Source organism: Diadema setosum, chromosome 20 (assembly GCF_964275005.1).
Source record: "Diadema setosum chromosome 20, eeDiaSeto1, whole genome shotgun sequence".
Taxonomy (NCBI): Eukaryota; Metazoa; Echinodermata; class Echinoidea; order Diadematoida; family Diadematidae; genus Diadema; species Diadema setosum.
The window spans coordinates 3,338,105-3,354,609 of record NC_092704.1 but is presented as its reverse complement, the minus strand read 5'-3'; the positions used below and the strand labels follow the sequence as shown (position 1 = coordinate 3,354,609).

General features: G+C 40.5%; 2 protein-coding genes across 2 annotated transcripts in view; one reads left to right on the top strand and one right to left on the bottom strand.

Annotated features, from left to right (window-relative positions):
• Nucleotides 1–3,180: 3,180 nt before the first annotated feature.
• Nucleotides 3,181–14,213, bottom strand: LOC140243807 (bifunctional coenzyme A synthase-like). Its single transcript, XM_072323474.1, has 8 exons — nucleotides 13,556–14,213; nucleotides 12,196–12,416; nucleotides 11,366–11,497; nucleotides 9,712–9,898; nucleotides 8,622–8,771; nucleotides 6,212–6,309; nucleotides 5,113–5,259; nucleotides 3,181–3,640 (listed from the first exon to the last, which is right to left on the bottom strand). Exons 1-8 carry the CDS (start codon nucleotides 14,211–14,213, stop codon nucleotides 3,569–3,571), a joined length of 1,665 nt encoding a protein of 554 aa, XP_072179575.1. The 3' UTR covers nucleotides 3,181–3,568.
• A 1,147-nt stretch (nucleotides 14,214–15,360) lies between these two features.
• LOC140243923 (uncharacterized) overlaps nucleotides 15,361–16,505 on the top strand; it is a 76,422-nt gene continuing 75,277 nt past the window's right edge. The window contains exon 1 of the mRNA XM_072323594.1: nucleotides 15,361–15,572. Coding sequence (XP_072179695.1) covers nucleotides 15,546–15,572 — 27 coding nt within the window. The 5' untranslated portion in view covers nucleotides 15,361–15,545. The remainder of the gene's footprint in view (nucleotides 15,573–16,505) is intronic.

Below are 16,505 nucleotides of genomic sequence, written 5' to 3'. Positions count from 1 at the left end.
TTTCAATTGTACCACCTTCGTGAATTCGGGCCCCAGTGTCAGGATACACACACCAGATGGGAATAGAACATGCAACGACTATTATTCCAGCATTGACTTATCACTTTTTTTAACACCATGGAGAACACAGTGTGTACATCAGCCAGTGTAAGAATACACACGTTATGAAATAAAATTTGTGACTGTTACTCTTTGTGGAGTACGTGTATCAATTTTTACACCACGAGGGAGACCATGTGTAAAACACCTGGTGTCAAGATGTACACACTGTGTATGAAGTGAAGTCTGGATATCTTGCCAGAGCATCTAAAGCACTTTGAGGAGTATAGACCAAAGGGAGCGTGTGATAAAGAGCTATGAGTTGAGTACACACAACTCTATGACTGTGAAACAAACAAACATTGCGCACACATGCTCACAAAATGAGATCTCATTCAAAACAACACTCTGCCCACTTTTGATTATTAGGGACCACACATCGCCACTGAAAACAGATCCCATATTCCCACTGTATAAATGTACATGTCTGTTACAGTACACATAGTAATCAGATACAAAACAGATAAGCACAGAAGTATGCTGAGTTCATTACATCAATAATAATCTTTATGATTTCAGATCAATTATATGACCACTAGACAAATCATAATTATTGCACTTCTTACATGAATCCACATAAAGAATTAGTCATGAATCAATCCATATAATGTAACAAACTACTTACAGTGACACAGAGAATCACATTCTTGAGTTGGTAAACAATTCCACAGTTACAAAAATAAAAAGAACACTTCTGAGTGTTATAGATATCAGCAAAAAATATAAGATTGCCTCAAATAAGCCGAAGTAACAACACTCTAATATTGGTATTGATCACTACATCATGGTGCATGTGTCAGAGATCCATAAAAGTGTGGTACAGAAATATTTGCATGAAGTTTAAAGCACGGACCTATTTACGATTCTCTTCCACTAAACTCGGTGGGTTGTTCTTCTTTTGCAAGATGACCAAAAGAACAGGTGCATTAAAGATCAGTACGGCTGCACACTCGGTATGCCTATACCTTGTCAACATTGTGTAGTACTGGTTATGTGATCTAGCAACAGTTCTATATGAATCTGATCGTATAACATCAAATCCAAGATGCTGTGGAAGACAAAGACCTTTCTAGTTCTCGAAACTCACATCATTAATTCCATACTGCGCATAGCTTTCTTTGACTGGAAGTAATATGAACAGGTATACATGTACTGCCATTTGCCTTCTTGCTTTCCAATGCATTTGGATTGTTGGGTTTCATACTTTTACATAAATATGTACATGATACACATGTACACGCAACAACACTCTTCATTTAGTTTTTGTTTTCACGGATGGTGCTCTGTAACTCTCTCCCCTAATTAACGACAACAAAAAAGAAGTAATGGCAACAAGAAAAGAGAAATAATCACTTACAGCAATAATGGCTTTCACCTGCACTGAACTCTTCTTATACCACAGACAACTCGCTGTTTGCAAATCTGAATTTCTGCAAAATTTCTGTCAAAAAAAAAAATTGTATTTTTGCAAAAATGCAAGAAGAGCTTTCAATTTGAATATCATGAAGAGAAAATATGAATGACACAAGACATTTCAAATTTCCCTACAATAAAAAATGTCCGAAACAGTTTCTTCTTTTTTTTTTCACCCTACTGGAATGTATGTGACAATGTCTATGAGAAACCTTGTTGTAAAAACAAAACAAAAACAAAACATAAACAACACTTGCAGCTACTGTTCTTGGCAGTGAAGTAGATAGACAAGTTTAAACAAACATATGACAAGTAATCCTCTTCCAAATAGTCTCTGGCACTATCAAGACCTCGATCACCGAGGTTCAAATCCTTGTCAAGCAAAAGTTTAAGATTTTCCTTATTAGTGTCTCTATTAGAAGACGCAAATCTGCATGCCTATTCAGGTTAGATTTGCAAAGAACATCCCCACAGTAGGAATTGAGACACACGTTTTCAAAACTTATCAATTCTTCCTAATGAGACAGTTAGTGAAAAAATGGTTGTTCTGTTTATGTAGAAAATTTGAGTATTTCAATTACTAATCTAGATGTAAAGGGGAGGAGGACTACTCTATTCAAGCTGAGATAACTTTCTTCTCATCCTTTGACTAAAATATCGCTCAGCTGGATACAGTTTTTAATAAGAGAAGGGAAATTATGAGAGAAAGAAAGATATTATTCAGAGGGGTGAAGGTTCAGGTGCGAGTTTCTTCACTTTGTCTCCCTCTACGAATTAAATTTGTTAAGATCGCAACTGCAGATCTGTAAATTAACAAACATGCCAAAAAAAGGAACCAGTGGGACTCGAACCTGTCATCTACTGCTTTCCGGGCAGCGACACTACCACCAGGCTGTCCCTGGTTGCCGGCAGTGACACGATGAACATGGAACAAATACCCAAGCTCCAAAACTCTGAAAGAAGGGAAATTACTTGTTCTACACATAAAGAGTTCTCAGCTGCAGAGTGGCCTCCAAGATTCTAGAATCAGGCTTAGAGTTAATAAGATCCTCTGAATTCCATCAGGGACACCAAGGCAAACAAAGAACACTGTCCACTCATTGGTCAGCTCATGGGCCAGCACATCTATCAAAGTCCAAATATTGCCAAACCCATTTTACTGACCCATGTGTCTGCAAAGACCACCTGTACATTGTGACTAATAAGAGTTGTTTTCCCTAAGGGCATCATCCATCTTTAACCCACTGAGGACGAATCCTGAGTACACTCGAGCACGAGTCTACGGGGAAATGCGTATTGTAGCAAAATCAGCCCGTCCTCAATGGGTTAATAAACTTATGTAGAGAAGCAACTCGCCTGTTGAGACCTTTCTTCCTATCCCCCTTGGCTGGTCTTTGTACAAAGGTTTTACTGGTATTGAGAGGCATGACATGGCTTGTACATCATATACAAGTTGAACTCACTAGGGCTAATAAAAGCGTGTGAATCTTTCAACAACAAAAATTAATCCCATGTCATCATGGTTTATTGGTCATCCCCATAAAATGAAAATATTTGGAAACATGTGACGTGCCATTGCAAAATGGGCTAAGCACCAATTCTAAATATAGAGTACAGCCATTATCAGATGAAGAGAAATCAACATTTCCCGTGATACCTCCCTTGTAACACAACAAGGAATATTCTTGAAGTTATATATGTAGCAATATATCCTGTATTTTCATATTATTCTCCGTTTCTTTTCAGCAGCTGCAGTTGCATATATCTCAACTTAACAAGAATGCAGTTAGCTTGTTTTGCACTAAAACTCTTCATATGCAACACCAGCAGAGTCAAGTTTAAACTGAAGGAAGGCGGCACTGCCAAGAAAAACTGCAGCTATCTGGCACACAAAGAGTCTAGGAAGCTTCCCTGAGCGACGGGGAGGAGGGCTACAATAAGGCAGACAAACAATTTTTTTTTTTTATTTTAAACCATCTACCAAATCTCTGCACCATATACATCACCAAGAGACGATCATCACTGAAGAGTCACTGCTTATGTGCAAAGTTCGATTTCAGAGCTTGTGTTGTTTTGTGCTTGATCGGGTCTTGAGGCGGTCCGTCAACCCTGCCCATGCCTTCTCAACCTGGCGGGAGAGAGGAAAAAAGGGCAAGAGGATACAATACTGTCTGAATTCAACCTCAACTTTTTCTTTTGTGCATTTTTATTTTTTCCACAAAATCAACAAATTTAATCACCTTCTTATACTCAACACTGGAACAAATGTTACTGCCCAGCTAAAAAACAAACAAAACAACAACAACAACAACAACAAAAGTAGGCCAACAAGAATTTCCGTTTTGCAGCATATAGTTAAACAGAGCAAGCTCTAAGTTTGAAATGATATAAAACTTTGGACCATCCTAACCCATTCAAACAGTGGTTGAAATAAGAGAGAGTTAGAAGATGCAGTTTACTTTTTTTTTTTAAAGGGGGGAGGAGAAAAGAGGATTTAAAGATAAGGGTCGCACAGGCTTGCTGTGCAGAAGTATCAATCAAAATACTGGTATTGTCATGTGCTCAGCAAACAACACGAACACATGTGATTGAAGGAAGGTGTGCCCGGAAGAATGACACAAATGCACGCAATGTGTCTAGATGTAAGTATACTGTGCACCTTGCATGCGCTTGCGTCGTTTTGCCAGGCCCACCTTCCTTCAACCGCGTGCGTTTATGCTGTTCTGCCAGGCACATGACGATATATTCTCATCTAGCAGTGAAAGCAGAGCCCATCCAACAACAACAACAAAAATGGTCACAAGTCACAAAACTACACTCTTTGTGAATTTCACAACTATTAAAGTCCAGTCAAACAGATTTGATTACTAGTTGTATTATACCGGAAACAAATATCAAAGAAACACTTTTAGAAAATGATACAGCTTGCAAGGAAAGAGCAAAGTTATGTGTATTTTCTATGATGTTCATAGCTAGCTGGACCCTGGTGATGTGTATCTTCTATGACCCCGTTTATAGTGTGGGGCTGGGCCGAGCCGCGGCCGAGCCCCACAATTCTGTCCGTTTACAGTGCCGGGGTCGGCCCGGGCTTTTAATTCGAACCTTTCAATATTTTGTCGTAGTGGCGCTCTGCATGCAGACAAACGCAATTTGGTATAGTCTGGTTTCCAGACCCTTTGCCAACTGGACTCTGTGGCGACAAAGTCGCCGTTCGGCAAAGGCCTTTGCCGAAGGAAAAATCCTTAGCAGGACAAAACCACCTTTTAAACTATACTAGTTTTCGACGTTGAGGGCGTTAATATCGTGAATAGCGAAATAGTACGGTAGAGGGTCTGGAAGCCAGACTAAATTTGGTACCGCATTTGGCCCAGTTTGTGTTTACACTGAGAAAAGGCCGGGCTCGGCCGCGGCTCGGCCGTGGCCGAGACCACCTCCAGAGCGTGGCCAATTGCGTGGCCAATTTTGGCCCCGCATTTGGCCTTTTGCGCGTTTACACTGAAATGAAGGCCGGGCTCGGCCACGGCTGAGCCCGGCCTTTTCGCTCACTGTAAACGGGGTCTATGATGTGAATACCTAGCTTGACCCTGGTGATATCCGCACCTGTTTCTGTGTGATCTCCGGCTCCCATATCGTGCAGAGCACGACGTTGCTACGGGCAACCCGTGCCTCATTGCTCATCTGAGACTCCACCCTCTGCAGGGCCCTCTCCTCCACCAGTCCATCTCGTTCAATGATCCTCTGCACTGCCTACAGAGGGCGACATGACAGACATGGGATTAGAACATAGAAAACACTTCAGTATATTATCTCTATGGGACAAACATAAATCTCAAACAGCAGCTAAACCAGTTTCAGTGCATGTCGATTTCAATGGGAAAGACTCAAACCCCATGCATCTCTTAAAGGGTGTGTACAGTTCTGGTCGAGGCGAGGATTTAGCTTTTAACGTTTTGCGAGATATTCAGAAACCACTCTATGAGATGTCAAAGAGCACGCAGTTTTAAGGGGTATCAAAAGTTTGTTTTGAAATGGCTGAGATATCAAAAAACAAGGTGACACAAAGGGATCCTAATAAAGTTGTGGCATGTCGCCTTTTATTATTATCACTTTTTTGGATATCTCAGCCATTTGAAAACCAATTTTCATCAAATAAATGTTGAATCCTTCTGAAAATTACATGCTCTTTCATATTTCATAAGAGGCTTTCCACTATCTCACTTAGGAATGTTCAAAACATGAATCCCCACCTCAATCAGTACTGTACAGTCCCTTTAACCCGTTGAGGACGAGTCCCGAGTATACTCGGGCAAGTGTTGATGGGAAATGCATGTTGTAGCAAATCAGCCCGTCCTCAACGGGTCAAAAATGAGATTATCCCGCCGCCTGGAACCCCTAGCAAACTCTCAGTCAAGCATGTGCACAATATTATGTGTGCGTTGCACATGGAACAAGCATTAAGCGTGATTTCACTGAACAGCCCGTATATTAGAATACTGTCAACATTTTATAAATGACAATTGAAAACTCCTGACTTAGAACAATGAAATATTATCTATGATTAGTAGAATCCTGAAAAAAATAAACACACAAAAAAAAAACAGAGACACTGGCTTGATAAAGGGCACCTTTTTGTCTCTTTAGTTTGTTTTCCATTGCACTATGCTATTGTCACTGGCCCAAGAAAAGTTTAAAGTCTTACTTCTTTCTTTGGCACAACACAGGTCCAAACTTCATGTGTGAACTGGTCCCAGTTGGCTTCCAATAGGACTGCAGCATCGAGGACACACACTGATTTACCTGTTCACACAGAAATATTGATACAGCAAAACTGTCAGCAAATGACAGAATGCCCATACATTATCCTGGTAACGACATTCAATAGTGAGGGATTCTGAAGGAAATCTGCTGCGGGTGATAATCATTTCATAGATGTAAATCTAAACAGTGACATTTTGAGGAAAATTCCTGAAAATAGATATTAAAGGGATAGTACAGTATTGGTGGAGATGAGAATTGGGCTTTTAGCTTTTTGCGAGTACCAAGAAAACACTTATGATATAATACAGAGCATACCATTTTAAGAGGAATTCAAAGTTTATTTGATGAAAATTGGGTTTGGAATGACTGAAACATCCAAAAACAAAGTAAAACAAAGCGATCGTAATAAAGTGTGGGTCCCACACTTTATTACAATCGCTCCTTTTTGGATATCTTAGCCATTTCAAAACCAATTTTCATCAAATAAACTTTGAATTCCTCACAGAATTACATGCTCTTTCATATTTCATAAGAGGTTTTTCATTATCTCACCCAAAAATGTTAGAAACCTGAAATTAGGTCTCAACCAAAATTATACGATCCCTTTAAAGCAAATGCTGAATACAGGGTGTTTCAAATGTTTGCATAGTTTTACATGTCTATGTTTTACTGCTGTTTATGAGTGCATGTTTATAGTGCAGTTGCCATTTCATCTATTTGTTAGCATACATCCTGACTTGAAAGGAATGTTCTCCATGTCTGTCTGTAACAGACATGGTTTTGTGTAGTCTTGCCACATGGGATTTGACAGAAAATAGCAACAAGCCTTGGGGTGGTCCCTAATTTTACGCACATCAATTCAGCAACAGCATAGTTCCTTCCCATTTTACACTGAATGTACGATAAACACAAAGAAAGAGAAAGAATAATGCCAGTAAGATCCTGACTGTTTACGTTCCACACTTCTGCACTGAACTAGCAAGCTTTCAATTTCAGGACGGGAGGCAGATGTTATGAAGGAGAGCATAATATCATCACTGAGCAGGTTGGATAGCTAAAGAGATTCTTTGTATTGTTAGTCTTCTTAAAGAAGATCTAATGCTAAATCTGTATCATCATGAAAAGCACTTGAAAAGGAAGGAACTAGCCTGGGATTTGAATGCACATCACTTCCTGCTTACCAGGCAGTGGCACTACGAACCGAGCCTGAGCCAATTCATGGCAGTGATATGATGAAGTTAGAACAAATACCTGATGCTTTGATTGACTGATTTTATTTCCACAAAATAAAATATGTACATCACTTCTTATTGAATGGTAATACAAAGAAATCATCACAAAAGTATATGAAACTGCGGCTGGATGGCCCTACTCAGCTCCGCCCTCATGGTGGAGCTGTTCTACCAAGGGGTCCAGAAGAAAACACTATCGATCGGTATATCCGAAATTAACATAAAAATTTGTATCAGCATAAAAGTACATTACACAAAATCAAAACAACATCCATTATTACACTAACAGTTATTCTACCAACACTATTACCATAATGGCAATAAGTCAAATCAATGAATTCAACGAATATATCCATCTACGCTTCAAAGAAAAAAAGATGTTTCATTGCTCTTTCAGTCTCTCTGGTCTTAGCCATAATTCAGTGGCCTCCAGAAACGTATGTTACATGGATGAATGACAGGAATTGATTTCTCGTGGAAAGAGTGTAGATATAGAGGTTTTCTTTTCACTGCTACTGAACTGATTTCAGCTTAGTTGGTAAAGTCGCTGTCAAATAAGGAGGGTTCATATCCCCGGCTGATTCTTTTTCTTTCTTTTTTTTTCACTTGGTCTTTATGATATAACAGAATGAGCATCCGATCTCATATACAAAGTACAGAGAGAAATGGCAAAAGGAAAACCTAACTACACTCTCTCAGGAAGTAACCAATTGTCTTGTCCTATTCTTACATTTTACTTGCCTCAAACACATTAATAAGAGAAATTGAATGAATATTATTTTAGGTCAGCCAAAAATAAGGGTCATTTCCTTTCTGACTACCTTAGCATGCATGTAAACTTATGTATGTATGACTGTCATTTTATTTTGCTAATTTTACACCCAACCCACATAATAGTGTCTTTTTTTACACTGTTTAACTGATATGTTTGTAGTTGTATTCTAATGTCGATGTATGTGTTTATTTTTAATATCTTCTTTGCCTTGGTGAAATAAAAAAAACTTGAACTTGAAACTTCAATTCCCTTCAGTTATGACAGCTTTTGTCATATGATCAGGAAACAAACTAGAGGCAAAGCCAAGAGAAGCCGACTAAGTACCGCCGGCACCACAAACTAACCTTGGTCTGCATACTCCTGGATCTGGTCTTGGGCTAGTCTCTGGATGGAAGGCCAGACTATCTCATTCAGCTTTTGCAATCTGTCTGGATTAGAAAAGACCCTTGGTCCAAGCACTGCTCTGTTGATGGTCCCATCATCTGCTACTACATCTGTACGAGTTTGGACAAGAACATAATGTTACTAGGGTGACAACACTATGTATCTCAAATTTTTGGTGAAAATTACTTTTTCGGATTTATTCTCAGGGTCCAGCCCAAATCCAAGCTGTCTTACCCCCCCCCCCCCCCCCCCCAACTGAAGCCACCACGGCATGTCAGAGGAAAGGTAATCTTATTGGCTACAGCACTTTGGTTGCCATATTTTTCGCTCTCCTGAACATTTGACATTTTTTGGACACACGGTTTTGACGTCCCAACAGCAATATTGATTACTCTAGTGGCATTTAACATTGACCAAAACAAAAAAGGTTAAAGTCAGTGACCATCTAAATGCAGATATTTTCAGAAATATTCAAGCTGACCCTCTCTCTCATGGAATACAAATCTTCATATCACTCAAACATCCCACAAAATCACTGGACCAAGTCTCATCCAAGCTGACTTTAGCAATGTAAGCACGAAGTCATGATAAAGGTAAAAGTAACTTATGCCAGAAAATAAAGGCATCTTTACATTGTTTTACAGTAACATTATTTTTGAAGAAACACTATTAAAGAATAGTGCAATGATTTTGAAATCAAGTGCTTGAATGAGCTATGAATAACAAAAGCTGAGTTCCTTACACAAATTGTTGCTTTAAAGCACTTAATATGGAATCATATACGGTATGAGCCATTAGGTACTTGAACTTGCAGAAATTGGAGTATAAAATTATACCACGGTGAAGGAAATGGTTTCCAATGGATGACCAGAACTAAAAGGTAACTTTTCCAAAGTGCTCATGACAACATTCAGAGCACAAGCTCAAGACCTGTGAAATCAGCTAAGGTTTTCCCCAGAAGTTTTCTCCACATGTTTGCAAATTAAGGTCCCAACAAATTCTCTGTGCTGTCTTCTGTCCATTGCTTGCACAGGATCTGTTCGTTCATACCTTCTCCAAACTCCTCAACAATTTGCTGGTGAGCCTGCGTGCCCGGTTCGTAGGCCCGATGGCCAAGCTTGTCACAGTCAACAATGGCTGCGCCAAGTCTTGCCAGTCGTTTGCAGACTGAAGACTTTCCACTGGCTATTCCCCCTGTGAGACCAATGATGTAGGGTGTGGCCTTGTCTGGAAGAACCTGCACATTGAAAGGGCAGCAAACATTATCAAAGCTTTTTTCAACAAAAGACATACCATCTACTGAATGAGGAGGTGTCATTAAAATTGCATCATTACTGGTAGAGTAAATTCCAGTACAATATACACCTAGTCACCTTTCCATATCTGGTACAAACTGTAAATAATAAAAGTGATAATAACTAAAAATAACTATGATATTCCCATCTATATGCAGTCGTTCATATGGACAAATATGCAATAAAGAAAAGGTATGTATTTTGTAAAGCCAGCAGGTTACAATAATTGGCAATTTTCACTTATCTGTTAGATTGGAGTTACTAATTTTATTAAGAACCAACACCTTTGTTGGGATTCTTTCATTTCAGAAACCACAAATACAACATAAGTCTGGGTGAGTGTAGGGTTCCATGACATTAGCTCCTGTGACAACTGCTCATATGAAATATATATCTGCACACTATCAAGCTAAACATAAATTCTACCACCAAACATAATCCTAACCCTAATCCTAATCTTCACATCAAACTACTTGTATACCTAAAACTACATCACAACCCTTACAATAATCCTTGGAGAAAATCAGACTGGAGCAATTGTCACAAGAGGAAACATTGTGTCAGGCTCGGCGATATGGTGCAATTAACTTGCCAAAAGCTTTTGACCTCGCTGCCAGATTTGCATAAAGTAAACAATGTGTTCAAGCAAAACCGCTGGGGAAGTGTTGCAGGACAATCGCAATATCTCGCCTCAGAATCCATCAAATGATACAATCTATACAGCAAATTGAAGAAGAAACTATTCTCTAACTCACAATGTTAGTTATTTTGGAATTTATTGAGGATGAACCTGTGAAAATAAAGTTGAAACTTAGCGTCCAAAAGATAATTTGGTCTAAAAAAAAGGTGTTTTCCCACATTTTTCTTTATTGCCTGTATATGAAGCTTCGGTATATGACTTGTGGTAGAATGTCCATACTGTGTTTCAAATACCTTTTCCGTAATATTTGTCACATGATTATGTCGGGGAAAAAAATTCCAGATCACTGTGATTTCTAGCCCATGTAAAATCAGCACTTTCGCCCAAAATTCATATGAAGGATGACATATATGTGAAGTTTCAAGGGATTTGGTGGTAAAACAAGGGAGATACAAGGAGGTGCACTTTCGTGATTTTTTGTCCTTTGCTTGGCACAGTGCTTCGATGACCGTAATGAAATCAAAAGCTTTTGCCTCTTATCACGGAGTTAATTGCACCGTATCGCCAGGCCTGGGCCCCATTTCATAAAAAGATGATATGATAGCAACTTTTGCTGGAATGGCAATTATCATGGTAACAACAAGAATCCAGCTTCCTGATTGGCTGTTGCTATTGGAAGTTGCCATTCCAGCAAGAGTTCCAATCCTAATATCTTTTATGAAATGGGGCCCTGGCATCTGAGTAAAGAGGTAGAAAAATGGGAAGAGACCTTTGGTTCCTTCAAAAGCTTCCCTAGGAGCCGCGCCCTGGTGGAAGAAGAGCTAACTTTGGCCTCCTCGTACTCTGCATGGTTTTTGTCCTGGACCAGGTCAATGACGTGGATGTCGAGTTGGCTAAGACCCTGGTTATGGGGGAAGTCGATCACAACATCAATGATTAGGTCGAAGACTGATATTGAAAAAACAGCACACAGACACTCTTCTGATTGTCAATTTGTATACATTATAAAGACACAGGGTGACAAACATAATACCCAACCTGAGTATGTATGCCCATGATTTTGTATCACAGCTACAACTAAACACTGAGTAATCGGTGCTTATTCAAATTGATGAAGGGTAATTTGTCAATCAGTTGGAACAAAAACAAATCAATGCAAGAATTCATTACTTTGAATACATAATACATGTTCAAATTATTCATAAAACACAAATAAACTGAAACAGTCTCACCATAATAAATACACAGCTGAACTCTGGAAGTCTTACTGAATTCAGTGGACTAACAAATTAAAAAAAAAAAAGACAACAGCAACAATCCACAAGCAAAGAGGAAAAAAAATTTGAGAGAATAAGGTTTTATTGTTACAATGCTTAAAATGAGACTTATTTCACTTCCTCCCCCTCCAAAAAAAAGAAAAATAAATAAAAAGCAAAGAACTTGGATCTACTGAGGTGAGATTGCATGTGAACACAAGAGCAACTCTGGCTAATAAATGCATGCACCAGAATCCCCCCCCCCCCCAATCCACCTCCCTTTGTTCTAGAGAAACCAAAGCATACAATGTACAATCGCGCAAAATATTGAAATAGATCTTACCTTCTCTGCTCTTCGTTTGTTAACGCTGTCTCCGCCCTTTCGTGTTTCATCGCTGACCACGATGCAGTCCATGTCTGGCACGACAATGCTTGGACCAAAGGGATCGGTGATGGGAACCACTGCCTCTGGATGAAGGAGACAGGGTTTGATGTCTCGGATGAAGTGAGTCACATTTGCGAGGCGGCCTTCAAGGGGAAGTATGAGTTCTGACAAAGTCTTATCTGAAAGAGGAAAATCATAAAGACACCAGGTGGCTGGTCACATGGTCTGAAGGTGTGAGGACCTTCAAGTACACAGACTGGCACAGATCATTTTATACAACTCCTACAAAGATTCTAGCCATCCAATTGGTCGAATGCTCATCACATGACGTGCAGTTAATAAGTGCCATTGCACGCTGTCGATATCTTGTACCATCCAACTCTTGACCATTCACTTTTCATATAATGATATGGTCCATTCCAACAAGATCTTTTGAATACTCCTCTGCCAAAGCAACACAGTGGGCATCTTATTCATCCCTGTTCAATTTGCTCAGCAGATGTCACTTGCTTTGTCTATCATCAATGTCAATGTACGGAACAGCAGTACAGACCCAGGAGATACATGTAGCCATGTACATGCAATGTACAGACTGATTCAGTTAAAATAAAAGTCTGTGAAATATGCCAGCCACAACTGGTGCATTTCCAAAATAAGAAGGCTGATTCAATGGGCCATGCAAAAAGTGAGGTGCATTGCCATATAAGTGTACAGAAAAGGTAAATCAGCTAGTGTAAGGTATACTTGAAATCTTATGGTTGAAGTAAACATTAACAACAAAGACAATCATCCAAACTGAACAGGTTTACACCTCTCATAGGATTAACGGATGTGCATCAACCTGTTGCTGAAGTCCCTACTACTGGAAGAAATTGACTTGTCAATGACATTTAAATACAAGAGAAAGGCGTAAAAAGTTCTGTAAAGCTGTTATTTTCATATACAGTGATATTTTTTGCGAATGAGGTCAGACATTTTCGCAAGACTTTTTTATTGTGAATTTACACCTATGCTGTCATACAGCTCTGTAAATGCACTATTACCCTCGCGCATGGCAACATTTTTGTGTGCTGTTACATTTACGATCCAACTGTGATTCACAAAATTTGCAAAAATCAAACCCTTGCGAAAATAACAACTCACTACACAGTAGTTCCTAGTTTGTCTTTTTGTCATTTCTAGTAAATGTCCCTTTTTTCACTCTTTAACATCTCTTGATATTTGAAAACATTTCACAACACTCTTTTTTTTTCTTTTTTTTTTTTGGTCAAGACATCAAAGCGCTGCACATGGTTAATTCAACTTTCAGAGAACTCACTACTCAGCAGAGGGCCATCAGACACACCAACAGTGATCTTTTCCCGGGCTCTCAGGGCAGACTCCGAGAGCAAAATCTTGTGACCGGCGTGGAGTCGATCAAAGGTGCCCCCGAGGACAACATGTTTGTAGGTTGGAAGACTAGGATCGGAAGGAGATGCAGATGATGGTGGTGTTGACGATGATGATCTGGTATCTGAAACTGCCTGCTGATCTGAGCTGTCGTCTTTCAGTGGGTGGTCGTTCTGTAGCTTTTCCACCTGGGGGCCCGGCGGGATCACGACCCACTTCGACAGGTGGTGGATGATTTGGTCCGAGGTGAGAAAACTGTCCGTCAGAACCAGATTGGGAGAGCTGCTGAGGTGCTGCGGGATGGGCGGTTCCGGGCAAGCACTGCCGATGTTGCCGAGGAGAATGCGGACGTCTAGCGACTGGTGTTCGTTTCCCGAGTAGGAGTACACCTGGGTGATGAGGTTGGCCAGCTCTCTGGTGGCTGGAAACGGTGCCGAGGTGCTCACGACGCTGGAGTCCAAACCTGGCTGGAATTGAATGTAGAGAACCTGCCGTATGTTGCGCGCAGCACTCGACAGAATGAGTTGGATGCGCTTGTGAAGCTGCTTCAGTGGAGCAGTCAGCAACAGGAGACCAGTTTGAGCCATTTTGCTGCAGAGACGAGATAATGTGATAGACCAGAGGCTATTACATATGATATAGAGCTAGAAATTTTTCCACACATATCGACTTTTATCAAATCCCCAAGAGGACATTCTTTCAAAATGTCAATAGCATAGTAGTCAGCAGTTTCTACAGACAGGACCTGAGGATGCCAAATACTGAAAATTAGTGAAATAGTGAAATAGACCTCAGGCCTCTTCCAGTCACAGAGTTTTAATATTCACTTCTTGATATTTAAAAAAAAAAAAAAAAAGAATGGTGGGAAGTAGCAGGCAGTACCAGTTATAGACCAGTTATATCAATGTCATTATCAATTTTACATAGAACCAGGGAGCTGGTCTTCCCACCTCCCTGCTAGAACCTACCTCTGCTACAGTTACTCAGTGTCAGTGTCTATCGGTTACTCCGGATGGTAGTGGTGTAGTATGCACGATGAGAAAGGCCCAAGGGGTGACTTAGCGGGTACCCAACGCCTCGATCACACTCGACTAGTACAGCCAGCAAAATTTTTCAAGCACGCTACTCTGCACTGCTGCGTGATTCCAGTAAAAACTGATGAGTCGTAAAGCAGCTAGCTCAGCGTTTCTAACCTATGAAAGGGTGTATCACTGTGAAAAACAGCAAATGTACCGTAATGTATGGCGGTGCTAGTTTATGATTTTCGATAGTGGTGTCTGCCGCACGAAGACACTGGCCTGTGTCTGTGTAGCGAGCGGGACCGGGACCGAGGGACAGGGCCAGGGAGCGGCTGAGCGAGCGCAGCTAGCTAGCTAGCTGCGATTCGAAGGCTCAAGTCTCTCTGCTGGCGCCCGCACCATGTCCCCTTGGCAGCGTGTGGGTGGACGAGACGTACGGAAAAACCCAGGGGTGCGCCCATCCATCCAGCTCCGCAGGTAGGACCACGCCACGATAAATATCCCATCGCCGATTGACCTGACTCACGGATCACCCAATGGCAGCCATTGATTTTGATTGAATAGCGCCATCTCTGGTGTCCAACTGTAGTATCATAATTTATCAGCGCTGAAGATCGAAAACCACGAAAAGCTACTGTAAAGAGGTGTAGTAGCTCGTTGAGCTAAACTGCCTAGTGAAGCTGTGCATGTAACGTTGCTGTGAGAGTGACTCGTACATGGCGCGCTACGAGGGATGGAGGTTGGTGATGATATCTTACACAGCGACAGATGTGTAAATCCCGGTAAAAACACGTAGTCAACGCTACAGCTTGGGAAATCTTGTGGGAGAAAGGGCGTGAAAGACAATCCTATAAACTGGCGTTGGGACCACTAACGCAGGGATCCTTTACCCTGTCAGACATGGTTATTCAGCAGTTGGATCATGAGGTATGTTGTGGAGTTGTCAGTTTCCCTACCTAACACTCAGTTAGAGGAGTCTAGAGTCTACATTCTGTAACAGTTCTTAGGCCTAACGTTAGATTCTACATCTTCATTCATTGATTAGATCTAACGTTAGAAACCCTCTAACTGTTAGAACACCATCCGCAATGACTATTATTCATTTTCACAAGTCAATGATAATGTCGCCAAGAATTGGTTTGAAATAATTGTCTGTCCCTAGATCTACCGGTATATGGCCCTATTAAACAGTTAACACCCATAACAGTTAAATTAAGCCTAAATTTTTTGGACACTTAACATTACAGACTAACTCTGTGTTAGATCTAGGCCTAACAACTAACTGTTAGTTAATTTACAGACAGTTGGAGTTTAACACTCAGTCATGACAGTTAACGCGCTAGCTAGAGATGTCCATGAAGTCAGGAGCTGAACTTGGAAGTCAAAGTCAACTCAAACAAGACAACTGATGTAGGGTTGGACCTACTACTAATCGACCGCCTAATGTTTATTTGCTTGATAAGAATATTTAACACTGAAATTCACGTAAAAAACTTGACCTACGTGATTGAGAAAATCCAGCTCTATCAAATGCCGTTGTTCCCTTTTCGATTCGAAGTTTCAGTGCAAAAATATCGCCGACGAACTTGCGTGGCCTCGTTTCAGCTCCCCGCGGTAAATCGCGTTTTTAGGATCGACCGCTGATTTTGCATTGACAATGCACGTAAACCGAGTTGTATTGAACACCGTGTTGTACGAAGCTTTTTAGAAGCCTTTTAGAAACTTCCATAGACATTACATTGTGCTGTCATTACGATTCGGTGAAAATATTCATTCGAAATTTTGTCCTTGATTAAAACCATTAATGAAGAGTGAATTATCGCGTTTTCCCACACCATCCTAATCTACATTCAAAGCCAA